The sequence below is a fragment of the Nelumbo lutea genome, chromosome 3 (assembly GCF_056320005.1).
Source record: "Nelumbo lutea isolate HS-2025 chromosome 3, American lotus-T2T, whole genome shotgun sequence".
Taxonomy (NCBI): Eukaryota; Viridiplantae; Streptophyta; class Magnoliopsida; order Proteales; family Nelumbonaceae; genus Nelumbo; species Nelumbo lutea.
In genome coordinates, this window is record NC_142686.1 from 2,628,830 (window position 1) to 2,656,494 (window position 27,665).

At 34.7% G+C, this 27,665-nt stretch overlaps 3 protein-coding genes across 5 annotated transcripts; 2 read left to right on the plus strand and 1 right to left on the minus strand.

The window, feature by feature from the left end:
- Positions 1–7,057: 7,057 nt before the first annotated feature.
- LOC148862370 (uncharacterized) lies at positions 7,058–12,200 on the plus strand. Its single transcript, XM_088981659.1, has 4 exons — positions 7,058–7,336; positions 10,220–10,423; positions 11,348–11,574; positions 11,676–12,200. Exons 1-4 carry the CDS (start codon positions 7,265–7,267, stop codon positions 11,782–11,784), a joined length of 612 nt encoding a protein of 203 aa, XP_088837785.1. The 5' UTR covers positions 7,058–7,264; the 3' UTR covers positions 11,785–12,200.
- A 1,461-nt stretch (positions 12,201–13,661) lies between these two features.
- LOC148862371 (Endosomal targeting BRO1-like domain-containing protein) lies at positions 13,662–18,215 on the plus strand. 3 transcript variants are annotated; one of them, XM_088975267.1, is made up of 12 exons: positions 13,662–13,856; positions 14,072–14,332; positions 14,425–14,499; positions 14,587–14,645; positions 14,732–14,870; positions 15,008–15,104; positions 15,193–15,259; positions 15,733–15,831; positions 17,237–17,326; positions 17,427–17,581; positions 17,669–17,770; positions 17,910–18,215. In XM_088975267.1, exons 2-12 carry the CDS (start codon positions 14,110–14,112, stop codon positions 18,076–18,078), a joined length of 1,275 nt encoding a protein of 424 aa, XP_088831393.1. In that variant the 5' UTR covers positions 13,662–13,856; positions 14,072–14,109; the 3' UTR covers positions 18,079–18,215. The 3 variants fall into 3 exon arrangements, with proteins under 3 accessions (XP_088831393.1, XP_088831394.1, XP_088831396.1); XM_088975268.1 differs by lacking the exon at positions 13,662–13,856 and having other exon boundaries at positions 13,904–14,332; XM_088975270.1 differs by lacking the exon at positions 13,662–13,856 and having other exon boundaries at positions 13,957–14,332; positions 14,425–14,645.
- A 6,665-nt stretch (positions 18,216–24,880) lies between these two features.
- Positions 24,881–26,209, minus strand: LOC148862372 (CASP-like protein 1F2). The gene is made up of 3 exons (XM_088979726.1): positions 25,818–26,209; positions 25,566–25,689; positions 24,881–25,432 (listed from the first exon to the last, which is right to left on the minus strand). The coding sequence occupies exons 1-3, from the start codon at positions 26,024–26,026 to the stop codon at positions 25,214–25,216; spliced, it is 552 nt and encodes a 183-aa protein (XP_088835852.1). The 5' UTR covers positions 26,027–26,209; the 3' UTR covers positions 24,881–25,213.
- Positions 26,210–27,665: the final 1,456 nt, after the last annotated feature.

The window sequence follows — 27,665 nt, forward strand, 5'->3', positions numbered from 1 at the left end:
GGACCTTGGGGGAAGGTTGATTGCTGATCTTGCCCCCCCAGTGACGTTCATCTCAATACTTTTTCCGGTGTTGCTAGAAGAGTCCATTGGGATAAATTGAAAAATAAAATTACAATTAAAGTTGGGATGACTTTTCGATCGTTTCCCACAGATGGCACCAATTGATGACGCATGATTATTTTACTCACTAGCATTCAAGCACTCAAGTATTCAGCTCGCATCCACAGCATAGTATTGACTTAAGCATCGAAGCGACCTCGTCGAATCAGCTACCCCAGGTTCTCTGATATATTATTTTGCAGATTGATCCAGCTCATCACACAACTAGAGTTCAGATCATTTTCCAATTAAGAGTATATAGATGACGCACCATCACATCGTATTAGACAAAATTAGGAAGTAGGAACTTCTTTATTTCTCGTTAATCATAATGGTTGGGTTGGGTCCCTTCCTCAAGTGGGGCACAAGACAGAGGGAGAAAGGTTTGGCAGAGACATGACTCTTTAATAGGACCACATGAAGAGAAAAAGGGTTCTCTCCGGAGTGAATCTAATCAATTAAAAATAGTTACAGCCTACAGTGTTGAAACATAAAATATTTTGGCTCCTTTGCAGTCAAATTTGCAGAGAAATTATCGAAGCTGAAGCCCAAATTTGGGTGTTGATTCTCGGCATCGGAAGCTTCAAGTTCTATTTCGCTGTAACCTTTCTTTATAGTTGAAATCCAGCATTGGGTGACGATATATTTATTGACCGTTGGTCTCTGGTGTTAAGAACTCGGTGTATTTCCACAAATTATTTTTCTTGATTGTTGTTTGATGATATTTTGTATTTCCACAAATTAGTATCAGAATCTCGAGAAAGAGGTGGAAAAAAAAAGAAGAGAAAGGAGCTACAGCAGTTGCATGTGATGGTGATGTGATCATCCTTTGTGATAATTTATGTTAATTTTGTATATACCGGTATTTCCTTTCATGTCACACTTCCGAGAGACTTCTTTCAATTCTATACAAGTAGTGACTTTGGCTTTATAAAAATGGGAAATTGGCATAGAGTGCAAAATTGTTGGCACGGGAGATGTTTGGTTGGAAATCATTGTTGGATACAAATTGATTCTTAAAGATGTATGTTCATTTAATCTACACCGGTGAACTTGGTGATTAAAACTATTGTAATTCCTTTGGTGATGGTAGATGAAGTAGGTGTTTGACATTAATGCCGTCTCTTCACAAAATAGTGACACATCAGTGTTACATCATAAATACGATTTTTGGAAAATACTTGCTATTTAGTTAGCCGTTTTTCGAAAAACATGTTCTCATGTTATGCCTTTGAAATGGTGATATGGCATTAGGAAACTCCTTTAAAAACGTTTTTTTGGTGTTTTTTCATGGAGCAACAATATGCTGATATGGCATTAGGAAACTTCTATGTGGCAGATGCAGCACCATTTTTTAAGAAAACGTCTCTCAAGAAATGGCATTGGTTCCAAATGCCGTAAACTCTCTAATATCTCCTTAGTGTCCGATAGATTAAAGAAGAGCACTCATTATGAAGATGGGTCCCCTCATTCAGCTATAGGGATGTGAACAGATGGGATCGGATTCGAATCAGGGTATATTTGAATCTGATCTTATACAGATTTGATCCAATCCGATCCAAAGATCCGATTGGATCAAATAACACTCAATTTGATTTCGAATTCTATCGGTAAGTCGGATCTTTGGATCTGATCCAATCTGACTTGTTTTCTTTAAAAAATTAATAAATTATTAAAAGAAAAATAAAATATACTAATTTAAATAAAGTAAAAAATAAAAATGTAAGTATTTTTTAATTATTTCCATCATATATATATATATGTTTTTTTATAAAAAAATACAAAATAAATTTATAAAAATGTATTTATAAATAAATAAATAAATAAATAGCATATATATGTATTATATAAATATATAATATATAATATATAACGGATTGGATTGGATCGGATCTTCTCAAATTGGATAGGGGTGATCCGAATCCAATCCAATTCCTTATCAGATCCTATTATCTAATCTGATCTGATCTGAAGGCCCAAACACGAGTGACCCAAGTTCGACCAAATAGATTTGAATCATGAAAAACGTTGAAATTGTTAGAGGACCACTAACCTAGACGGATGAACCATCGAACCATTTAACCTGTGCAGCAGTTCGCAAATTGAGGTTAGAAAAAACCTAACATTTAGCCACCAGTTTTCTGGGTCAATGGTTTAATTGTTCGGGTAAAACGGTTTTAACAGAGATTATCATAAATGTAATTATAAAAAATATAAAAGAACTAAGTTGCATTACATACTTAAGAGGTGATCCCTAGTTTCCACTCTAATCCTTGGTCACTATTGCCGCTAGGGGTGTTCAAATTTGGTTGATAAACCGAATCAAACTAAATAAGCTAATTTGATTTGATTAATTCAGCTATCGGTGCGGTTCAGTTTTTATTTAAAAAAAAACGGTTTTCGGATTTCGGTTTATTGATTGAAATTTTCAACTGAATCGAACCGAAAACCGAATTAATGTTGTTATTAGTTAAGTATATTAAACATTAATGTTTTATTTTAATACTTTATGCTAATTAATTATTATATTTTCCAATGAACAATTAATAATAGTTAATTAAAACCTAGACTCATTATTAATTGTTTATTAGTCATTAATTGTTCATTAATCATTAATTACTTTTGAAAATGGCCAATTTGCCAATTCCACATTGGCATAGGGCTTTCGGAATATTTTACTTTTAATTAATAATAGCTAATTAATTAAAACCATTGGACTTTGGGTCATTCTAACTTTTAATTAATAATAGTTAATAATTAATTAATTGAAACCATTGGGTTGCGGGGCCATTTTAACTTTTCAGCACTTATTAAATGCTTGTTGTTTATGTGGAACTAGGGTCCAATTGAACCAAATTCAGTTAGAATCGGTTTGGTTTTAAAATATAATTTGATTCAGTTCCATTAGAGAAAATGGTAAAACTGAATAATTAATTAGGTCCTCGATTTAAACCAAACCGATCAATTGCACACCCCTAATTGCCGCTAGACCTGCTAGTGCAAATGGTGGTGCTACACACACAGTTGGTCACCACTACAATTCTTGTGTTGCCACTACAAGGAAATAAGAAATAGGAGATGACTGCCATTACAAGCCCAAGCCCTAGGTCGGAATCTCACCACTACAAATGGTAATTCACCAGCATAAGGTTTAAACCGTAAATAGAGATTGGAGAGTGGAGATAGGGAATTGATGGTCTCCTTTCTAGTAGAAATGGTAATAGGGCAGGTTCCAGGAGAGTTTTATAAATTTTAGACCCTATCCACCTCCCTAATCCTCCCAATCAGTACTTGCCCCAAAACCTCTAGTTGGTTGGATTTTGAAATCCAAACCCTCTTTGCACATGAAAATGCAAAACCCTCTCTTACCCTACCCTTCTCGCATGCAAGGGTAGGGTGGATTGGGTTTAGAACCCACATCTAATTTCCTATTATTCCGTAGTATATATAAGCAATAAATAACTAAAGTAACATGAACAAACAAGAACATTTTCAATTATTTGATTAAGAAGTGTAAAAAACACAAACTATCAATTATCTTTCACATTAAATTTAAGATATTATTAAATTCAATACCTAATACATAAAATTCATATGCCTTCCAACAATATAAGGGTGGAGGAGGGTTGGATTTAGCCTAATATCATATCCTATCTATACAAGTTGTAGATTACCAAAACCCATTCCTATTTTCTTTCGTTTAAAAAATATAAAAAACTAGTCAATGCTTATCTTGATTAGATTAAGGGTAAATCTTTTAAACTATCCCTACTATTTAGTGTATTGACACGTAGTACCCCTATTCTTTAGCTATTGTCTTGTGGTACCTTAAGTTTTTTGACAATTGATTAGCTCTACCTCTGTTGTTAATATCCGTTAATGTTCTGTCGAAATTCATATGCACGTGACACTACGTGATGTATCAATTTTTTCAAAACCCAATTTTTCCCTTCGTTCCTCTCCCTTCTTCTTCACCATCCCTCTCCCTGACGGCAGCTACAATGAACCATCACCACCACTATCGCCGCCTGTATCCGACCACTTTCGCCGATGACTTCTTCAAATTTTCAAAATAAAACAGAGAAAAGGGAAAGATATGTTGACTCATCGAAACCCTAACCTTTCAAACCCAGAAGCTCCACTCTGTGGTGAAGACAATGCAGAGAAGCAAAAGAAGAGCAAGAACAGATGAGCCATGAAAATGGAGGTAGAAATGTTCTTTTCCACCATTGTTGAGCTCAACTAGAAGCTCATCTGAGCTCAACTTCCCTTGAGTCCAAAAGGGCTAAGAAGCAAAAGTAGAAATAATGTTTTAAAAAGAGGGGGGGGGGGGGGGAGGAGGGGGAGAGGGAGAGACTTTTGGGTAATCATGTTTTTCCTATATAAAAAGGCAATCATTGCTTATATTGATTAGATTAATAAAGCTAAGAGAGATTTTTGGGTTTTCCAAGGCCTCTTATTTTAATGTATCTTACTAATACATTTAAGAGAGAGAGAGAAAGAGAGGGGGGAGAGGGAGAGAGAGTAGTAATAATAATTACTATATTTTAAAATTTACAGTATTAATAATAATTGCAATATTTTTAATAATTAACAGTATTAACCGTATTTAATAATTAACAGTATTTTTAAATAATTATCAGTATTTATTCAAAAATAGTATTAAATAGCGTATTTATTAATTAATATAATGAAACTATATTAAAAAAATAGTATTAACAATTACAGTATTTATTAATTAACAGTTATTAAATAATTATATTATTTTATTCATTAACAATATTAATTGTACTTTTAATTAATACAGTATTTTTAATAATTATAGTATTAGTAATTAATTAAAAGTGTTTATTGAGATTCTAAATTTATTAATTAATATAGTACTTTTAATAATTACGGCATTAATAATTAACCATATTTTACAGTATTTTCAATAATTATAGCATTATTAATTAACAATGTTTATTAAAATACTATATTTATTAAAAATATTAATATTTTTATTAATTCATTAATTAACGGTTTTTTAAATTGTTAATTAATGTAAGTTATAATTTAAATTGTATTCTAAATACTGTTTAAATTATATTTGATATTGTAAGTAATATAATTAAATTTTAAACTTTAATTAAAAGTAATTATATTTAAATTATTTATTTAAATATAATTTAAGCTATAAGTAGCAAAAAATTACACTTAATGAATAGAAATTAGCTAAGAAGATAACCAAAAATAAAGTACCAATAATTTTGTCATAATTACCAAAAATTATCCAAGAAATTACCAGAAATGGATTAACATGGTTTCCAATAAATATGACAAGTTACTAAAAATTAAAAAATATAACCATTAAAATTACTTTTTGAAAATATGTACTAATAATCAATAATCTTCAAGAAGTAAATGTAATTAGTTCATACTGTATTTAAAGAACATTTGTTTTTTCATATAAATTATGAATTATATAATTTAAACATTATAATCCTTGCCTATGATGATATTACTTCACAGTGTTGCAATGGAAAATAGAAAAAATGTTTTACTATTATGTATTTTCATTATTTCACTTTCACTCAACAAAGTCCGTGCATCACACGAGTCCCCGCTAGTTGAGATATATGCACACACCGAGTAAGGTAGAAATTACCATCCTTCTCATCGAACCAAGCCCTAGTTGTTGTTGCATCTCTTTCTCTTCGGTTTTAACTATTGAGCAAGGTTCAAAGTATACGACTAATACGTATCGTTCCAGAACCCCTCCAATACTCCCCTATAGTGGGTATATCGGGGTTTGACCGGTTCAGAGTGTGGAGGGGACTTAGATTGACCCCCCTAAACCTGTTTCAAAAAAAAAAAAAACGTAAAAAAAAGGATATCAATTCGCTTGATACGCCCATGCCGGCGTATCAATATTTTGAACCTTGCTCTTGAGAAAGAAGCCTCAGCCTCATTCATTAAGGCTATATATGGTTTGAAGAAAAAAGTAGGAAAAGGAAGGGAAAAGTAAGGGCTATAGCTTAGGCCCAGGCCGAGGTTCCTGGCCTAAAACATAACCCCTAGCCAGGCTGGGCTTGATTCTGGGCCAATGTCACCCATATATAAAACATTACATATCTATATATTAAATGATATAACATGCATATAAACTTATTTTATACATTATCTAATATAAAATATTAATATATAATATAAATTATACATGTCATGTTGTATGTTTATATATAAAAATATATAATATAATGTAAAATAACATGTATACATACATATATATATATATATATATATATATATATATATATACATTATACACAAAATATATAAATTTAAATATATGCGGGCCGGGCCAGGCCCAAACTGAGCTGAAATGATCACCCCTATAATCCTTTCCCTACTTTTTCCTTCAAAACAAACACTGCCTAAAGGGTAAACCATAAACACCGAAAGTTAAAACCACCGGTGATGTATGGGACTAAAATGTCCTTTTTTATCTTTCCTTATTGTTTTCTTTCATATTATTTTAAACATGACCCGTGAACCGTTGTTAGGTCAAACGGTTCAGTGGTTCAACCGCATATCAGGAATATTTCTACCGTTTTCACTTCTAGGTTGTCTCTTGGTGGCCACTGGTATATATATATATATATATATACATTATACACAAAATATATAAATTTAAATATATGCGGGCCGGGCCAGGCCCAAACTGAGCTGAAATGATCACCCCTATAATCCTTTCCCTACTTTTTCCTTCAAAACAAACACTGCCTAAAGGGTAAACCATAAACACCGAAAGTAAAACCACCGGTGATGTATGGGACTAAAATGTCCTTTTTTATCTTTCCTTATTGTTTTCTTTCATATTATTTTAAACATGACCCGTGAACCGTTGTTAGGTCAAACGGTTCAGTGGTTCAACCGCATATCAGGAATATTTCTACTGTTTTCACTTCTAGGTTGTCTCTTGGTGGCCACTGGCCGTGGTGCTAGCATCTCTTTCTCACGGCTTTCATTTGGGGGCGAACCCTATTAATAAGGACTCGCAACCCTGGATCTTCAATCGCCGATGATGCTGAAATGCTCTCTCTACCCAGAAAGTTAAAAGGTGATCTGCGGTTGATATGAGCAGCAAATAAATTTATTTATTCACCTCTTTGCTTGATTACCCATGCCTCCTGTCCGTTCCTCTCCGTGCAATGGCGAGAGACCCACAGAGGAATTCAATCCCCAATTAAACCATGTAAGTGAAAATTTCCTCTTTCATCCCCCCTCTGCAAAAGCACGTTATGGTTGTTTCTCTTATTATCTTTTTCTTTCTGTTCCTAAATTTCTTTCTCTTTGTAAAAATATATATACCTTCCGCTTGTATTCCAACTTCCCCTTCTTAAACAATTCCTGCAGCATGCTTTCTTCAACTACTCTCCTTCCTGAATTAATTAGAGATTATTAGGTTTTTAGAGTTTTTGATTGGTTTGAATACTTCGAGCTGCGTCGCGAACTAGGTTTGCTAATTCATAAGTCGTAACCACATACAAGATTAGCTAGGCCTTCACCTTAACCTAATTTAACCCGGCCCGAGTTGCACTCACCCTCTGTTTTCTGAGTTCACGTCGTACTTGTTTCTATATTTCATGCTTCTCTCACTGTATTTGGTTTAACTATCTTGTTTCAATGTGTCCTGTTTTGCTATAATTGTTTATTATTTGGTTTAACAATTAAGGTTTGTCAAAAATTAGTGGGCTTTCCTTCTCTTTGTCTCTCATCGGAATTGATAATCAGCCCAGGGAAAGAAAAGAAAAGAAAAAGGAAGCGAAGAGCCCAAAACAAGCATCAAGGAAATAAAAGTAAACTAGCTTAATGATGATATAAATTAAGCAGCAATCATAACACCTGTACAATTATAGCAATCCTATGGGCTCTTATATAGAGAACATGATTGTTGTTTAATGATGAAATGAAATTTAGTCATCACCACACCTGTACAAATTTAAGTCCTTGATATTTCCATTGTGCCTCCGTTAGTAATGTGAACTTTGTTTCCCATGTTATTTAGAATAGGCATCACTCCTTCCTGCAGTTGTAACACTTTTCTAAGTTTCTATCTCTCATGCCTCTAGGTTCATACCAGCCATTTCGTTCAATTTTGCATCCCAATAGATGTTATTTATGTGGATGTCTTCTCAGCATCTACAAAGATCTCTATCCAAACCACACAAGAAACCAAGTTGAAACACCAAGGTTCTGAATATTTGTCCAGAATGGTTTTTCTCTTTGTTTATGCTCCAGCATTTTTTCTTGGCCAAAGAAAATAGAAAGGATCATGTAGAGATGCACTAGGGCAACAATAAACTGGACAATTTTGTAAGAAAGAAATCAAAGAATCTTTTTGGAAAAGGAAAGAAGCAAGGAAGCGATAATTATTATTGTTAGAATGGCCCATTGGCTGAAATCATTAGATACCTTCTCACAAGTATGAATGGATGATATGCTTAGAAATTAAAAGGAAGTGGCTGGTTCATCCATAAATAGGACTGATGTCACTCCTTTATGGTATCTGCCAGAAAGAGGATTCATCAAACTCAAGATTGATGGAAGAGAATGGGGTATCTGGGAGTACTAGGAATATAGGGAGGGGTGTTTGGGGATGATGTGGGAAAAATAATGGCATTATATTCAGGCCCAGTTGGCACGTGGGATCCTTAAGGGCTGAAGTTATGGAAATGATGGAAGGAGTGCAAAGGGAAAGAATCTTTAATATAAGAAAGCTAATTATTGAGGGCACTTCTAGATTAGTAGTGGGCTGGTTACTAAGTGAAGAGGCAAAAATGTGGAATTACAGCAATGAGAGGAAGAAGTTCAGATGGTTGACAAAAGATATATGGAAGTGAGGATATGTGGGTTAAAAGAAGGAGCTAATTATTCATCAAAAAAAAAAAAAAAAGAAGGTGCTAATTCCTCGGCTGATACATTAGCCAAACAAGGGGTGGGGAGAGATCATCTGTTTTGGGCACAAGTGTAAGAAAAAGGAACTTATTTTGGGGAGAGATAAGAGAGTTTATCTGTCACTCTCTGTATTTCTTTCTTGTAATCACTATTTACACTTCTACTTTAATGAAATATTCAGTTATTGATCCAAAAGAAATCTTAAACCTTGAATACATGTTCAAATCTTTCACTGATAAAAAAATCTTAGTCCAAGTGATTGGCTTAAGGCCCTTTGGCAGCATGTGATAGTTTTGTTTTACTGATTTTTGGTATGTGTTAATGTTATGCACATAATTGAAGTTCAAGTGTTCAACAAATAATAGCAATTAATTTTTAATTAGATAGACCTGTTCGGGAGCCTGGGGTGGGAGCAAGTTAAAGTTGTTTTGTTGAAGTAATGTAAAAGTGCTTTTAGATAGATCCTTTCAATTAGTATTTGTAGAAGGTGCAGAGCTCATTGTCACCAGCCACATCTTCTATTTAGGAGAAGAGTTCCCTTCTTGATTTCCTGAAAACTAATTATTAATAATTGGAAAATGAAGGTTGCTAGTACCAATGTTTCAAAACCTATATATATTTAGTTCCTTCCTTAAGATGCCCAGATGTGGATATGAATACAGACACTGACATGGAAGTGGAGCATTCACTCTGTTCTAGGGATCCAGACACAGATATTGGTGGGAGTATCCCATATTGGTGATACCTAAATGTCATTTCTTAAAAATTATCTTGTTAAATTTGATAAAGCTTCTGGCATTTACAAGCTTTTCAAGCATCTTGAGAAATGATATTTAGCTCCAAAAACCAAAAAGTTCGCAGATGTTAAAGTGTTTCTACTACAATGTACTTTGATCGTATAACTTAATGTTAAGAGGTTCTATGTTAAAAGTGTTTGTGCAGTTTCTGGTGTTGCCTTAGGTATGTATTGTATCAGAGACAGGTAAGCTAAGCATCTATAGGTGTTTGGGTATGATAACCTGCAACACATCTTTTGTTTCGGAAATTTATATTGCATTTTCACCAAGAATTTTAGTGTGTGCTTATCGTGAATATTTAATATCTTACCTTTTCTTAATATGGCATGTCCATTTTTGGAAGACATGCTTCTTATGATTAAGAGTTATATATCTTCCTGCAGAGTTTGGATTTTAATACACATAAATCAAGGGATCATGGTGAGGCTTGTCAACAAGAAGTTAGATATGGTGCACGTGATGTCAGTTTTATTATCAAGAGTTATAGTGGGCTTCTCAAGGGAACTTCCTTGCCAACTATTGAGATGATAGACAACATATACAAGATGAATTGCTCTATAATACATGGAAATATCTCACCACAAACTGTATGTCATTCTAACTGCAGATTTATTTGCCAGTTCCAATTAATTTCATTTAAAGGTGTTCATTAATATACTAAATGACAATACCTGAATAATAAATTGGTTATTTGATAAGGGACATTGCAGGTGAGCATTCTTAATTTGCATTGAGAATTGTTTCCTTTTTGAGAGCAGCAGTGCTTAGTTACTGCCTCTGTTTCAAGTTATTGTTAAGTAAGCAGGATGCAGGAGGTCTATTCTAGGAGATCTGGACTCACAATTTGAAAAGCGTCATCTGGGAGACTTGTTGGGAACAAATTGGTTTCATATATAATAAGTTAATCACTCTGTTTGGACAAGTCAGCTAGTACCAGTGAAAAGTTTAAAAGTTTTGAGAACCCAACATATTGTGAAAACCCTGAAGAATTGAGTATTTCAGGAAAAAAAATGTACTGCGATGGGTGGGTCTATTAATTAACTGGAGGGACTGTACCGTATGAAGGTGATAAGATCTAACTGGGGGGGGGGGAGAGAAGAGCATTGGTAGTTCTCCTTAGGGTAGTGACCTGAGATAAAATTATCCACCGCACTATCTCTTGTTTCCCAATTTTAATATTATTGTTTCCATTTATTTATTATATTTAAGATAATTCTCTTTTGAATCTTGTTGATATTAATGAAATGGAATATGTGCAAAATCTGACAAAATGCAAGGGGCAGAATCTATAATTCCACAAGTCAGGTTTTGATATCTCCCGTGCTTCAAGTTAACTTTGTTGGACCTGTAGAATCTAAGCATCCTTAATACTTGTGCATTTATTCAATGTTACAAGGTTTATTGGTGTAAAGTCCTATTGAGAATTCCATTGTATATATAGTGACAGTTCTCCTGGAGATTATTAGTTCTTTCTTTGATTATTATGTTGATAGTTGTGTGACATTTTACAGGAAAACAACCCTGCAGCAAGTCAAGGACCATCAACATCTGAGACCAATAATTCGTGTGTACTAATGCCATCTTCAAGTTCAACTTTGGCTAAACCTCTAGACTGTAGCAACACCAAAGAAGTCCATCTAATGGAACAGCCTCTCTTGATGATAGGTGACAAGGAGCTATTAGCACTAAACAGAGGCAATGCCATGTTACGTTACAAGGAGAAAAAGAGAACTCGGAGGCATTATCTGCTCCTTTCATTTTGTTTTTGGCATTTAGTTTTCAATATAGGACCTTGGGTTTAAATTTATTCCAGATAAATGATATTGAACATATGAACAGGTATGATAAGCACATCAAGTATGAGTCCAGGAAGATGAAGGCTGATGCTCGGAAGCGTGTGATGGGTCGGTTTGCTCGTGAAGCTTCAGATGTTGATACCAACAGTTGATGGATTTAATGTTTACCTATTTTCATTCGGGAGGGCATTCCCCTGTTAATCTGAGATTTAACACCACTGGTCTACTGGCATCAGGCGGATCCATCTTGATGAAGGTTGAATTCAGTTCTACTGGCCGGCACCTTTTAGCATCATGTAAATCTCAATTGTTGTGCCAACCATGTACTTAAGTTTCGAGCAAATCTCCACTATTTAGCTTGTTTCCAATTCCAATGTAGTGCAAAAGGGTCCAGTGTTATTAACTGAGATGAGGCCCGGTTGGACCATGTACCCAAAATACTAATTGCATGTTTGACTTCAGCCTGTCCACTTATGAACACATGGGATAGGTTAGCTAGCCGATCCAATAAGCTCAGATTATTTTACTTGAATTCTAATCCAATTGTGATATTTTTTTTGGGTACCAATTTATGACCCTATTGCCCCGATAAGAATAGATTGAATGAAAACATCTGCATGTATCACGCGTCACTGCGTCCGTCCTTTTGTTCTTTTTATCTTGAGTAACCCTCCGATATTAATTGATTAATAATTCCGTGTATGGGTTGTTGTATACAAAACCATGTGATTGAAGTGGATCAATATTCAGATCAAATGATCTAAAGAAATAACTAAATAAATAAAATAAAAGATAGATCGGTTAGTAATGTGTACCCTGACATTGATCTTAATAAAGAAAGTAATCAGCTGGCGATGGTGGATGATGAATTGGAGGGGCATTACCGCATTAGATTTAGATTATACAATAGAGGGATTACTGTTACAAAGAACATAAACCAAAAGGGGGTATAAAATCTCAACTTGGAACTTGAAGTCAACCGATCGGGGTTTGTGCGTGGAAGTTGGAACCCTATCCCTGTAGTTACAAGAAAGATGGGGGGGGGGGGTTGGGGTTGGGGGACCATTATTCACTTTTGGGCTTTTCATATAAAGACTAGGGACCATTATTCACTTTTGGGCTTTTCATATAAAGACTAGGGACCATAATCCCTTCCTTTCGGATTCAGGTGCCACCGTGCCGGACTGCAGTTTACATGCTGGGCTTGCTTTATGCCATTCATTTTTCCTCTTTTCATGCTGTCCGTGGGCCACCATGGCCCAGCATGACTCGGTCCATGGTGCGGCTTGCCCTAAATCCGCTGTGTTGAATTGGGTTTGGGTTTTGAGACCCGTGGCCGCGGGTCAACACGGTGAGGCACAAAAAAGTGGGCTGTGCTAGTTTGGCATGCGGCCCAAGCACATGGCATTTATGTTGGTTCGGCACTGCCCGAATGGCGTTCCAACACGGTCCACATATATTAATATATATTTAATAATATCCACAATTCCATATATATTAATATTATATATATTTATATATTTAATATTATGTATATGAATTTTTTTATTTTATCATATTATTTTATTCCAATTTTATTTTATTATTTCATATATAAATAACTATATACATCAAGGTTCATATAAAAAAGTTTAACATTTTTTTCGATATCTTGTTAATTTATTATTATTTAAATTTTCTAAAAAAAATCGCGCCGCCCACAATCCGGCTCAGGCCCACCTGGGCTCGTGCCACGGGCCGTGTCCCGGCCCACTTACACACCTTTAAAAGTGCTCCACTTGGAACTTGGAACAATTCTCCCCATCCGTCATTTATATATCAACCAACAACCATCAATGTGTAATACGTTTTTTTGGATGAGCTGAATGGTCAGCGTCTTTACGTGAGATGTATTTGGACGCACCGAATCAGATCTTTTTTTCGCAAAAGCGAATGAGAGAGATCTATTGGTCACTTGATCTTGGGACTTGATTATGACTAATTGACTATGAGAGTAATAAAGCCATCTTCGACGAGGCTCGGTGCTCCTACCCAGTTCATGTTTCCTCTCCTACGTAAACGCCATGTGAAAGCTTCTCGGGCCGCGTGAGCTCCGCACACCCAGATGGCCAGATTCTCTCTTCTCTCTCTCTCTCTCACACACACACACACACACACAGTGGAGAAATCTATAACATCTACATTGAATCTCCGAAGCTTCTCTCCTCTCTCCTTTCGACAACCAGTAAGTTGTGCTAAATTTGTTCTTTGTTATCCTATCCCATTTGCTCCTCAATTTCTCCCTTTCTTAGGTTTTCTATTCTTAAATTCGATTATTTGACCTTTTCTTTCTCCTCTTTTCATCTGTACCTCCTTCTTGTATTTATTCTTGTGATAAAACCTCCATTTTTCTATATACAGAAGATGAATTGCTAGTCATTGTTTGGTGGGTTGGTGTAGGATGCTCTGTTGGAAACATCTTTCCGTCAAGGAGGAGGATGGGATGCACTTCTTCTTCGTCCATCTCTTCCAAAATGTACACTACAGTTGGGAGGAAGAAGAAGAAGGTGAACATCCCAGAATTTACCGTCTTCGTCCCTCCTTTGCGCGTTCCTGTGGAATCGGATTTCCAACTGCCTCTCAAAGGGATTCTTCCTCGACAACTCGTCGATAAACTCTCAACACACCGAGGTCGGATTGTGTCGCTAGCAGAGGATATTGGTATAGACTTTACATGTTCGTTAAGCATGTATTAGTTAACGTACTCGTTCTATAAAGAGAAAAAGAAGCTTTTCTTGTTCTTGTTCTTGCAGGTGGTCCTGCTCTTACTGAATTAAAGCGAGCTCTGGATGACTACTTGCCTGTTCTTCTTGGCTTGACAAAAGCAGGTCTCAAGATTCATCCTCTCATCTTTTTTCGGGTAATGTGTATCTATCGATCATACAAAATTTGTGCTAAATTTAATAGAATCACAGAATATGGGCTAGAAGAGTTGGTCGATTTCAAGTGGAAAATTCTACAAGATCGAAGACAAGTAAGCGTTTCCATCGTATCATTTCAACAAGCTTTTTAATTGTTTTTACCACATGTGGTTAATAGAATCTCAAATTCAATGACCAGGAAGCCTTCTGCTTGGCAAACTCTTGGTTTGAAGTGCTCTCTATCATCCATATGTTAGCTGTTCTATCGCTATCAGAGGCTAATTCCTTGCTTATTCCTAAAGATCACATGGATACTTGTGAAAGGAATGTGTCAGAAGGTCTTTGTCTTTAATGGCATTCTGTGCTTTTGTTATCTATACTGTTCAATCTGTTTCTTTCTCGAGCAAAAAGCTGGACTCGCGCGATGTCCTAACCTTTCAGTGTTGGGCTCTGGTTGCTCATCAACAACGAACAGAGTACAAGAAGGATGCTATTGATTTATTGCTGAAGGCATCGGGGTACTTGGAATTATGTAATCGGGAGATTTTAACTCGCCTACCATTTGAAATCAAGTATTAAAACAATGAAATTTCTTGTTCTATTTAGTATTTGGCTATAAATTTCCTTGTGTTTAGTGTAATTAAAAATTATATTTTCCAGGAACAGGTTACCATCAGATCTGCAGAGTGGTGCTTTGGAGGCTATGTTCATCCAGGCATTAGGCCAGGTGCTTTTTTATGACTTTCCGTCTTTGAAGTAGGTTTTCCATTTGGATTGTTAGTTGTACATGGACTGTAGATGTTGGTTGAAGCATTCAGGGTCTCAAGAAACAAGTTCTTAATGCAGAATTTGTCAAAGCCAGGGGTGGAGCCAGGATTTTTTCTTAGGGGAGACCAAATGCTAATAAACATGGGGGGGCAAGGCTCCCCTTCTGCCACCCCCTGGCTCCGCCCCTGGTCATCGCCAAAGTGTTATATCTACTGAAACCTTCTTGGGCTAGGTATTTTTATGACATAATATCTCCCTGTTACCTGGCTAACCAAAAAGAAAAGAAAATGAGATCTTCCTATGATATCTTCCATAACCCATCCCCCTTTCCCTCAACTTTTTTGTTTCTTATTTTCTATCTAACCAAACATGGCCTTAGCATCTCACTCAGATTTCTTGTGGACATTGATACTCATTTTACATAAACTTCAGGTAACTGAAATGCAACTAGGGATAGCTGTGGAAAGTCAAAAGGCTACTTTGTCTGTAAAGAGGAGGTTGGCATGTGAACAACTAAATTATTTTGCTCAGGTTGGCATTTCTATGAAGAGCTTCACCCTTTTAGAATGAAGAAAGATGATCGTTATCATATTTTTGTGTAATGCTTTTTCTTCTGGAATTCCTTAAATGTATTACTTATTGAGTTTTTTTATCTGGTATGGATTGAGAAATTATTGATTTATGTACTCAGCAGAAGGATGTTTATTAAACATGAATGGAATATCATCTGTGGGTTTCATTATTATTGTTGAGTCTTACAAAAAGAACTGTTTTAATGACTATATATTTCCTTTAAAGCAGCTGGAAATTTTACCTAGAATTTCTTTTAGGAAATAACATCTTGTTCTTTTTCTTGAAATTAAACTAATCACCTTTTTTATGGCTTGACTTTCTTATGACAGTCATGATGCCACTATTATTAATCTTCTGCATATATACATTGTACTTTCACATGGATACATCTTTATTTGAATATACTGGCTGAAGAGACCACTAAATCGATTATGGTCCACTGGATTTGGTTAGATATTGAAAAACCAAAAAACATATAAAGAAAATGTCATGGTCCTATCTGAGGAAAGAACACGGAATGAAAAGATTAATATGAATAAGAAACAATATATCAAGAAGGATTTGTGGAAAGAACAGAATCAGAATCAGGCATGACAAAAGGAAAATATTGGGTGGAGGGAATTTTACTGAATTAACCAACTCTGGAGATGGGATCTCTCAAGGGCTGTTTGGATGCCTCTAGTGAATTAACCAACTCTGATGGATAGCATATGAAAATTTGCAATGGGCATGTTTTCTGGATGTTGCAGTTAGTCTGATATGTGTCTAGCATGCAGTATCTGATTGCCAGATTTCAGGAAGTGGTTTAGTTGGATTATGACTTGGTCAATGGCCCCTCCATGGTGATGGGCTCCTGAGCGGTGGATGCTCTTGCCCTGTGACATGATAATGGAATTTTGATCAAATGAGTGGAGTTTTCTAGTCACATATGCACCTATCCATCTCCTTCATCAAAGGTTAACCTTTTTTGAAAGGCCTGGCTTATTGTTCATCGAAAACATTTTATTATTATTATTATTTTTTATGATCAAATGGTGGAATTATTTTTGGTGTTGTAAGGCATGCCTGAATTGATGGTGTTCCTTGCAAGCCAAATTTGGGAGTTGCTTTCTAGTTCCTTGAACATTATCCATGGGAAATTAGACTCTTAGGCTATGTTTGGTTTAAAGGAAAAGGTAGGGAAAGGAAGGGAAAGGTTGGAAAACCTATACAAGGTTTGTAAAGGTTTCCCTACTTTTCCCTTCAAACCAAACACAGCCTTAGAGAAAGAGTACATGCTCGTCTCTTAAGCTGCCATCTATAATGATAATTCCTCTATCTGATCTTATTGGTTCAATTTTGCTGTCTCATTTACATTGGTCAGGCTCATAACAGCTTGTCTGAATGTAATATCACTCATGGATACGGAAAGAAGCATCTCTTGTTCATCAAATGGAAATACCTGGAAGCAAAGGTTATAAAATCTACCTCTGGTTCAGATCATTTTATTATTATTTTTTCATTTAGTGAACTTCATTTTACATATTCTCATTCTCTCTTGGTATCATCATTAGGCAGCAGCTTACTACTACCATGGCCTGATACTTGACAAAGGTAGTGAGCCATCTTGTCACATTAGTGCTGTTTGTTGTTTCCTTGTTGCAGAGGAACTTCTAGCTGATAGCAAGAAGGCCTGCATAACGTTCTCCATAGCAGCACCTGTAACCAGGTTATCTTCAGTTCCTTTTTATTTCTATGTATGGTAAAACATTGGGATACGTATATTTGTTTCAGTGGAAAACTTGTGTTTGTTCAGGGCCTCTCCAGTTTGGGGTGTAATGAAGCATTTGCATCAGAAAATTCCGGAGGTTGCATCGAGGAAGTCTCAGATGTATGGTTACCTCTTAGACCAAGAAAAGTAAGGGTCTTCTGCTTTGCTTCTTTCCTTGTTAACCCAGAATTATTTGGCTTCCTTTTACAGAAGATGATTTCCCCAAAGAAAGGGAAATTACAATTAGGTTATTTCTTATTTTATTTCTTCTTTTCTGATTGTATAGGGCTCTCCAAACACTGCCTGACCTTCCTGATTTTGCATTGTCCTTGAGACCCGATGACTACAAGTTGCCAGAAATTGATCTCGCATGGGATAGTGACAAATGGGAAACCCAGGTTCAGACCCTCAAGGAGCATCTCAAAGATGTGGAAGATGAGACGGAATCTGAATGACCCTGAATAGTGAATTCTTCTTTTGTCTTTCTAGAGAATGTATACTACCTGTTTTTAATTTCGTTAGATTTTGAAAATCAAGCACAACCTGTGAACCAAATGCTTTATAAATTTAACAGATTTTATTTATTTGTCCCTTTTCTCAGTGATTGATAAATTTATTAGTTTAATTGGTCCCATTGTTGGGAACTTGGTTGAGTTGCAAACAGAATGTAATCTCTAATCATAATTCTGATAGCAGCTTAGCTGAAGGTTGATCCTTTTTATTTCTGCCAAGTAAAATGGTTACTCATTAGATCACTATTAAGGCTTATTATCCCAAATAGTTGGGGTACAGCTTTGTTGAATGGAATTACTATTAATCGAGTAAAGCATTGCCATTAGCCACAGACAAAGTCCTTTTGGGCTTTTGCGCAAAAGCTGTGAACCAGTTACCAGATGATCCGCTTAACTATCAATTTGCCAAGAAGTCCACTCGACCTCAGGATTTGGTGTTAGGTGGGCCCAAGAGATGAATTATGGGAAACATGGATCATTGGGCCTTGCCACGTTTTAATCTTGGTGCAGTTATGCTTTTGTCTATTGTATTCTCCTTCCTACCTTGTTATTGCCTGTTTGTCCCGCGGTCCGCCACGATCCTTTGCCAGGCTGCTCTATCTCTGCTCTGTGAGGTATAAACCATTGACTTCTGATGATGATACTCGGAATCTGCTGCCGACATTAGTGAGCTACGTAACCCGAACACGAGCAGCAGATCCGGACCCGACTTCTCACACCGATTAAACTTGAGTTGAGTGGTGGTTTTGTCCTTGCCATTTTTTAGGATCAGTTCGAAGGTTTATCCCTAGAACATGGAACCTGTTTTTTTTACCTCTCAACCCCCCCCCCCCCCCCCACCCACCCCCACCACCAAAAATAAACCTAGAAATTGATTTCATTCAGTTTTAGGTATAACTTATCCATTTGCTCACCCCTAGGCAATACTTAATGTTGGAATGGTGTGATACTCAAAGAACTGAGAAGTTGTTGCTTTATCTACTGGTGAAACTAGATAAAGCTCAATATTTTGGAAGAGGTGCACTTAGGGCTACGTTTTCTCAAACCTAGACCAACCAGAAGTGTAAAGCTCAATTCTAACAGTACCCTAATTATCTTCAATCTTTCCGAGATTTTCAATCCTAAACCCAACCCATCTAGAGACTGGGTTGTGCTTAGAGGTAGGGGTGAGTAAATGGGTAGGTTTTACCCCGAACCAAATGGAACTGATTTCGAATCAGTCTTGAACTGATTTTATCCAATTCGTTACATGGTAGGGTCTGGTTCTAAATTTTTGGAACCAACCTCCACTCAGGCCAGTTTCTCGGCCTAGGGGCTTACCCTATCCAAACTGACCCAATGAATCAACCTTGGTGGAACCTGCCTTAGAACCAAACTTGTCTTGAAATAAACCCCAAAATAGTTTTAGTGATGTGAACATTTAAACCCAACTACTCTTGGTTACAAACGCCATAGTCCCACTTGAACATTTAGTTATTTGAGTTATTTGATCATTTATTTTTATTTTAATATACGAATGTGTACAATAAGTAATGTCAAAGGTAATATTTACAAAATTTAAATTTAAATTATAAGTTTTGAACTATATAAGGATAATCTACATATTAATTGAGTTATGCAATTTAATCAATAAAGATAATATAAGTTTTAAAGTATATATTATATTTATTGAATATTCCATGGATAAACCCTGGAACCGACCTAGAACCACCAAGGCCAGAACCAACCCTGAAATCTACTTTCACAGGATAGGTTTCGGTTCCAAAAATCTGAAACCAACCCTTACAGGATAAGTTTCAAGTTCTGCCATGAAACCAAATTGAACCAACCCATTCACCCCTACTTAGGGTGCAACTTGGGTGAATTGGGTTGGATTGAAGGTCAACCCAGGCCCAATCCCAGAGATGCAAACATAAGGCTCAGGCCAGGCCAAATCGAACCCATATTTTGATACTACCAACCTAGCCCGAGGTTTGTATCTTAGTGAGGCTTGGCCGGGTCGGTTTGAGTTGAAAAAACTTGTTAATATATTCTGTACAGTATTGCTTTATTGGGCCAGTTTGTGAATTGATTGAAAATATGCATTGACGTCATTAACAAATGTATATATTTTATTCGGAACCTCAAATTGAGCTATCTGAGACCTCAATCTAATTCCCAAACCGAATTTTAGGTCCTAGGCCCAGTCCGAAGTCCAATAATTCAGGCTCAAAGCATGCAAAACCACGGTTTGGGCCAAAGTTGTGCTTGTGCATGTAAATATTTGAGAGGACTCCACGTGTGTAGGCGAGCTATTGACAGTTGAACATATCATAAGTGAAGTGATTTAACTAATTAATTAGCGGGGATAGGTGCAGTGCACAAGCGAAAGCTAAATAATAAAATGGTTATTTACTAAAATATCCCTTATAGTTTCGTAGATTTACTTAAATTTATCCTATAGTTAGCATTTTACTAAAACACCATTTATAATTTGCAATAGGTTTAATCAATCTTCCATTAGGTGATAGTGGGAAATGACAGTGTTGACCTTAATGTTCATTTAAATAAATTTAATCAAAAGAAAATAAAAATAAAAATATCATTTTTGCCCTAAATAAGACATGGGCAACCATTCTATTGGCTATATTTGGTCAATTTTGTTTTTTATACAAAAATGTGTTAAGGGTATTTTTGGAATAAAAAAGCATGGTCCTAATGGCAAAATAAACACTCCTTAATGAAAAGTTGATTAAGTAAATAAATTGTAAAATATATGGGATGTTTTAGTAAAATGAAAATTATAAGGTAGGTTTAAGTAAATATGTAAAACTATAAGGTGTAGAAATGGCAATGGGGCAGGATCATATTCCTGGTTGGGGATGGGGAAAATTGCCATCCCTAAAAGTGTGTTCTAGTAAATGAACCTAATATAAACACATAAGAGTATACAATTGTTTTATATTTTCAACTTTTTAAATAATTAATAATTATTCATATTTTATATACTACTTTTAATAAAATTTTTATAATTCAAAAATAACTAATTAATTTTAGTTATGTTTATTCATCAAACTAATGAAACCGACCAACCCGATTAACTCGACCCAAGTTGGTCAATTTTCTAGTATTTTAGGTTGGCTTTGGTTCAAAAAATTTCCAATTTGACCAAGTTAGATTAGTTTTACTTTGGTCATTTGTAAACCGACCAAAATCAAATGACTTAACCATGGATATATATTAATATTTTATATTTTAAATATAATTTTTAATATGAAAAAGTGGGAAATTTTCCATATTTCTTAGTCTAAAATGTTTTATATCATAAATCTAATTTTTAAATTTATTTTTTTAATAATTACATTGTAATTTTTAAAATTTAATTTAATTTTTAAGTTTAAATCTTTTGAACCGACTGACCAAACCAAAAAATTGACCCAAACCTATACAACTTGAGTGGGTCGGTTTTCACAAAAGGTTAGTCAATTTCATTTGACCAACTCCCTAACCTTACCGGGTCAATTTGGTTAGATAAATAGCCTATGATTGAATCGAACCAATTCATGAACACTCATAGTTTCAACTAAATTAATAGTCTCATATTTGACAAATAACAATAGTTTAATCTCTAATAATTATTGAAAATTTATAGCAGAAATATACAATTATTGAAAATATATTGATAATGAAAAATCTAATAATTATAGAAATTACAAAAATACAATAAGTACTAAACATATATTAACCTAGTCAATAATAGTAGTTTAATCTCCAATAATTATTTATTTAAATAAAAAACAAAATAAATCTATACATAATCATTGAAAATACATTTATCACAAATAACAATAAATAATTACTGAAATACAATAAATATTAATTTTAGTATACATAATTATTAATAAATATATTTTTTAAAGTTATTTTCTTGAATTATTACTTGATATAAGTGAAATTAGTTATTTACAATATTACATAAAAATATTTAATTATTATTAATTTCAATATTATGTTATAATTATTTTTCTACTTTTTAGATTTTTTTAATTTATTACATAATTTCTTTATTTTAGCTATTTAAAATCTAGTTATGTTAAATATTTTTTTATTTAAAATATGTAGTAATTTGAATACTTAAATAATATGTAAAATATTTAAGTTTTAAAATATTAATTATTTTTTGAATTTAATTATCCATAAAATTATAATTTGTACTATTATTACATAATTTCATCATTAATTTTGTAATATATTACATTATTATTAATTTCAATATTATGTTCTAATTATTTTTCCACTTTGAAGAAATGTTTTTAAATTTATTACATCATTTCGTTATTTTCACTATTTACAATCTAGTTATGATAAATATTTATTTATTTAAATATTTAAATAATATATAAAAAAAATTATTTATTTTTGTTATTTTAACATTATTTATTTAAATCTTTTACATATTTTTAAATATTTGAAAAATATTTAAATTGATAATCCAGAAAAAACATAATTTAAATTGTCGGTACATAATTTCGTGATATATTTTATAAAAATATAAAATTATTTTTTGTGTTTTTAATAAATATTTTGAACTTATTGTATAATTTTGTTAGAATATTTAAATAATTCTTTAAATTTTTAATCGAAATTTTCTTTAAATGGATATTGACAAAAAGTAGGGTAGAGAAACTCTATATTAAATTAGAGATAATTTTGGGGATTAATAGGAATTAGAGATAATTTAGAAGATAAATAGGAACTAGAGATAATTTTGGAGAAAGTGGGGGATAGTGGGGGAGGTAGTTTAGGAGAACTTTTAGGAGAAGAGATTATTTAGGTTATTGGGAAAGTGCTTAAATAAAAAAATGAGAAAAATTCTAGACTTCCTTGTTTTAATATATATATATATATATAGTTATTTAAATATTTAAAATTTTTTGTTATTTAATTTTTTTTATTTAAAGCTATTACATATTATTAAATATTTGAAAAACATTTAAATTGATAATCCAAAAAAACATAATTTAAATTGTTAGTACATAATTTTGTGATATATTTTGTAAAAAAATAAAATTATCTTTTGTATTTTTTAATAAATATTTTAAAGTTACTATATACTTTGTTATAATATTTAAATCATTCTTAAATTTGTTAATCCAAATTTTCTTTAGATAGATATTGATGGTGCGTGATCTGGTTTTCTCTAGCTGGAGGGTAGCTTGGGTGTTGGTTGCTTAGCTGGTCAATCAAACTACAAGACAAACAGGGCTTAGAGGACCCGAGGTGGCTTACCTGGTGTGGTTGCTCTAATGCTTAAGTCAGTACTCAATGTATGTGAGTTTAAAGCAAGAAGGCTAGAATGCAATAAATCGCACGTACCTTCTGAAGTCGGAGGTGAGGCTTATATATAGGCGTTGTTTGGTGTGGGTTTCACACATCGTGTCTGAGATCTCAAGGATGTCGTTCCTAACCAATCTGAAGTCCTCAGAGGTAGCCGTGCATGTAGACTAGTCTTTGCGCCTTGTTCGGTTTCCTCTAGAACATTCGGCATGGGGGGCAACTTCCAAGAAACTCGGGAGTGATGGGATATGCATGTAGAATTGGTTGGCGAGCATGTCTCGTAGGTCACCACCTAGACCACAATCAGGTCGGGAAGCCCTCGAGGGAGGTTGCTCCTCGCGTCAATGTTACTTTGACCCGTACTGATGAGGTGCCACAGGTCGGCCATAGACGAGGTGCTACTAGCCGCCCTGAAATGTGGACAAGGTCGCCAACCAGATTTCCACTAGGTCAGTGGAGGTAAGTCACTAGGTCAACGGCAAAGGTAGGTCACAAGATCGAACTCCATCACTTTGGCTAAGGCAAGTCATCGCCTAGATGGTGCCGGGGTGTCATCCAACTGTTCTGAGATACCATGTGTCATGATGTCACTGGAAGGCCAAATCCACCCTCATCAAATATAGATAAAAAGTAGGGGAGAGGATATATAGGAATTAGATATAATTTATGAGAGAAACTCTCTATTAAGCTATAGATAATTTTGGAGATAAATAGAAATTAGAGAAAATTTAGAAGATATATAGGAATTAGAAATAATTTTGGAGAAAATGGGGGATAGTGGGAAAAGTACTTTAGGAGAAAAGATTATTTAGGTTATTGGGAAAGTGCATCTCATTAGTTGTTTCGAAAATGATATAAAATAAAAAAATTCAAAAAAAAGGAAAAAAATTATATACATATATATATATATATATATATATATATATATACATTCACCGAGTCAAGAAGGCAAATTAGCTAAAACACAGCACCAAGAATGCAGACTAGACTTGACCAAAGATCTTGCGCACTTACCGGCTGAGAGGGGTGTAGAAGGGTCCGGTTTATTGTTCTCTAACTTCCCCCATGTGGTTAGAAGAGTTTGGTGACAAAGGACTTTAAGGGTCTGTTTGATTGCTGGGAAAATTGGGCTGAGAAAGGTTGGTTGTATGTGATTCAGTTCTTCTGTTCGCTAATAATTACTTATTCAAGTATAGGTATTTTCAATATCACGTAACGGGCCAAGATGGATCAGAAAAGAAATGAGCACTTATAAGTGCGTAAAATTAATCTCAAAATTTGGCCTTCTTGATGCATAATTTCTTATTGGTGTAATCCTCACTCAAAATAAGTACTTATTTGCACTCACAAGTTAAAAAAGGGCATGCTATCCACAATCCACCATTAATGCAACGTTTGTAAGCCACAAGACGAAGAAGAGAAGAGAAGAGAAGAGAAGAGAAGAGAATTCAAATATCTAAATATTATCAAATCCAAAAAGACTTTTTAAGAATATACTAATAAGACAAACCAAACTGGAAAATAATCACACTCACGCGTAACCCAAATTTTAAATTCTGCAAATTGTCGTCATCGTTTCTCATTCTCTAAATAGATACTGAAAGAAAAACAAAGGAAAGTAGCACAGAAACCATTCTTTCCATGCTGAAACCGTGAAACACAAACGCAACGAGCACGTTTTAATTTATAGCATAGAAAGGAGGTTGCTCAACTCCTATGTCTCCTCTTCAATTGCTTCTTCGTGCTCCGGCCGGTGGCTTCGTCATTGCGTTTGCCCCGACTTGTAAGCAGATAACACGGTGAGAATCAGATACACGAATAGAACCAAATAAGAGCAGATGAAAGAAGCAGTAACTCGGTGGCAGAACTTGCCCACATGGTCACAAATTGGCATCCAACCAGTATGGGCATTTCCATAAACACCCACGTAACCAATTGCAGTTGCCGCAGCCGCGGCCCCCATCACCAACGCCATTACGATCTACAAATAAACACACAGAGACAACAACTTTTGAAACTTTTCCGGTGGATTTTCTTCTGTTGTTTCTATTATCTACTCAAAAATAACTAATAGAAAAAAAAAAAAAAGGAAACCAAAAAAGAAACCCACTTACTAGATCGAGAAGAAACAGAAAGAAATAGTTCCTCGTCTTTGATCCTTTATTGTGCCCAACAAAAACTAAGAACAGGGAGACCAGAGAGATCACGCTCGCAACTCCGTTTGCATACAGGAAAAATCTACCAACCAAAAAGAGATAGCGGAGTCAGAATGCATTTGAGTTATGCTTTATTTCCTGAAAGTTGAGAACAATAATAAATTGAAATTGCTCTCTGGTTTTATCTTATTTCTAAAATATTCTTCTTACACAAAAGCCGGTGAGTAGCTATATTCTGCTCTGATTGGGATGCCAAAGAAGTCTGTAGACTGTTTACTTGTGGCCATCAAGCATGTTGCAGCCACTGCGATTGCAGTAGCGGAGATTCTCAGCACAACTTGCCCTGCGATGAAGATCTTTCGTCCTCCGTGGGGAGAGTGTGAGTGTCGTCCACAAGCAGCGGCCTGGTTCGCATCCATTGAGAGAGACTGATAATACAGATGAAGAAGGCCAGCGCCCAGCGGGAGAAGCAGTAAAAGAGAATATTTAATTAGATACAATGCAATAAATTATAGGGTCCTTTAATGTATATATAATGTTTATGTTATTCTTCTCATAATCCAAACCCAAATAGGAAAAAGGATCGACTAGTTCAAGCAAAACTCAAATTCCTTTTAGAGAATGAAATCATACGTAAAAGTAAAACAAAGGAAGAAAAAGGGAAACTCTACTGCTATAAGAATTTGGCATTTGGCTAAGGAGCCGAGAGGAATCTGGGATTTTACATTGTTGTATTTGGCTATCTGTATATACAGTTATCAAGGTTGGATGGTTGGGTTGGAGTCGGACTCAAAAGGTGCACGTTGAGACTTGAGAAGGGCATCTCACCTTAATTAAAAGGAGGAATATCTCCTGTACATTCCCTTAAACATGGGCCACGTGGCATTGGAATTGGAGTCTATTCCCTCTTTCTATAACGATGGAAAAAGTTAATTTGATTCATTTACTAAAATACCCACTTATATTTTTAGGTATTTATTAAAACCTAACTATAGTACTTTGCGTTCTACCAAATCACCTCTTAATTAAGTATATGACAAATACTTTCTCAACCTCACATTAGGAATCGTTTGTCAATATATGAAAACTAGCAGAGCAGCCAGGCATTGAAAGCTAAGATGGAAGTTACAAATTAACTTTGGTGCTTATATAATTAAAATTACAATAAGATGAATACAATTGAAAAAAATAATAGCTAGCTAGAATGTGATAGTTTAAACAAATAGTATAGGAATTTGATATTATTATTTGTACAATTTTAAACCGAAATATTGTATGTATTAAAATTCTAGAAAGTCACCTATGATTTGTTTTTATTTTTTTGGGAAAAAGATAGCTTATACACACCACACAATTAATTAGTCATTGTACGTATTTGAGCTGTACAAAATACCCCTTCCCAAACCTAATTTTGCTAACACAACAGTTAATTGATTTTGCTCGCGGGAGATTCATCTTAAGCTTCAATTCAACTGAGAGGAATGCTCTTGAATCTCGAACAGTAGGTGAGGGATCTTCAATTTCCAAGGGTTATTGTCTCACGCATTGGCCCACTTGATAGTGTTTCCAGAATTTCCTTCAAATGCCAAGGATCTAATGAGGAGTCTATTGGCAATCCTTATTAGATCATTAAGAAGGGAACGGATCTCCACTTTAGAGGCATTTGCAATAGTGGTAGGACCACTATAAGTCATAAACGAGAAATTACAATTAGCTGAACTGATATAAGCTTATTCATTAAGAGAAGCCAACCAGCTTAATTGGAAATCAATTAAATTGCAAAGGAATCATAGAGGGAGACCAATTAGAAACCACCATTAATTGAGTTTTTCACATATATTTATCAAATAATTGAAATTTTTATTATTCATTTATGCTATTTTACTTATTTATTGTTTATACATAACAAGAAATAATAGGACTTAGATGGGATTCTAAACCCAATCTGCCCATAACCTTGAATGTGTGGTTAAGGAGGATTTAAATTCTCAAAATCCAACTCGCTACGAGTTTTAATTTGGGACGGATACATACACGGTGGAAGGTTTAGGGAGATGA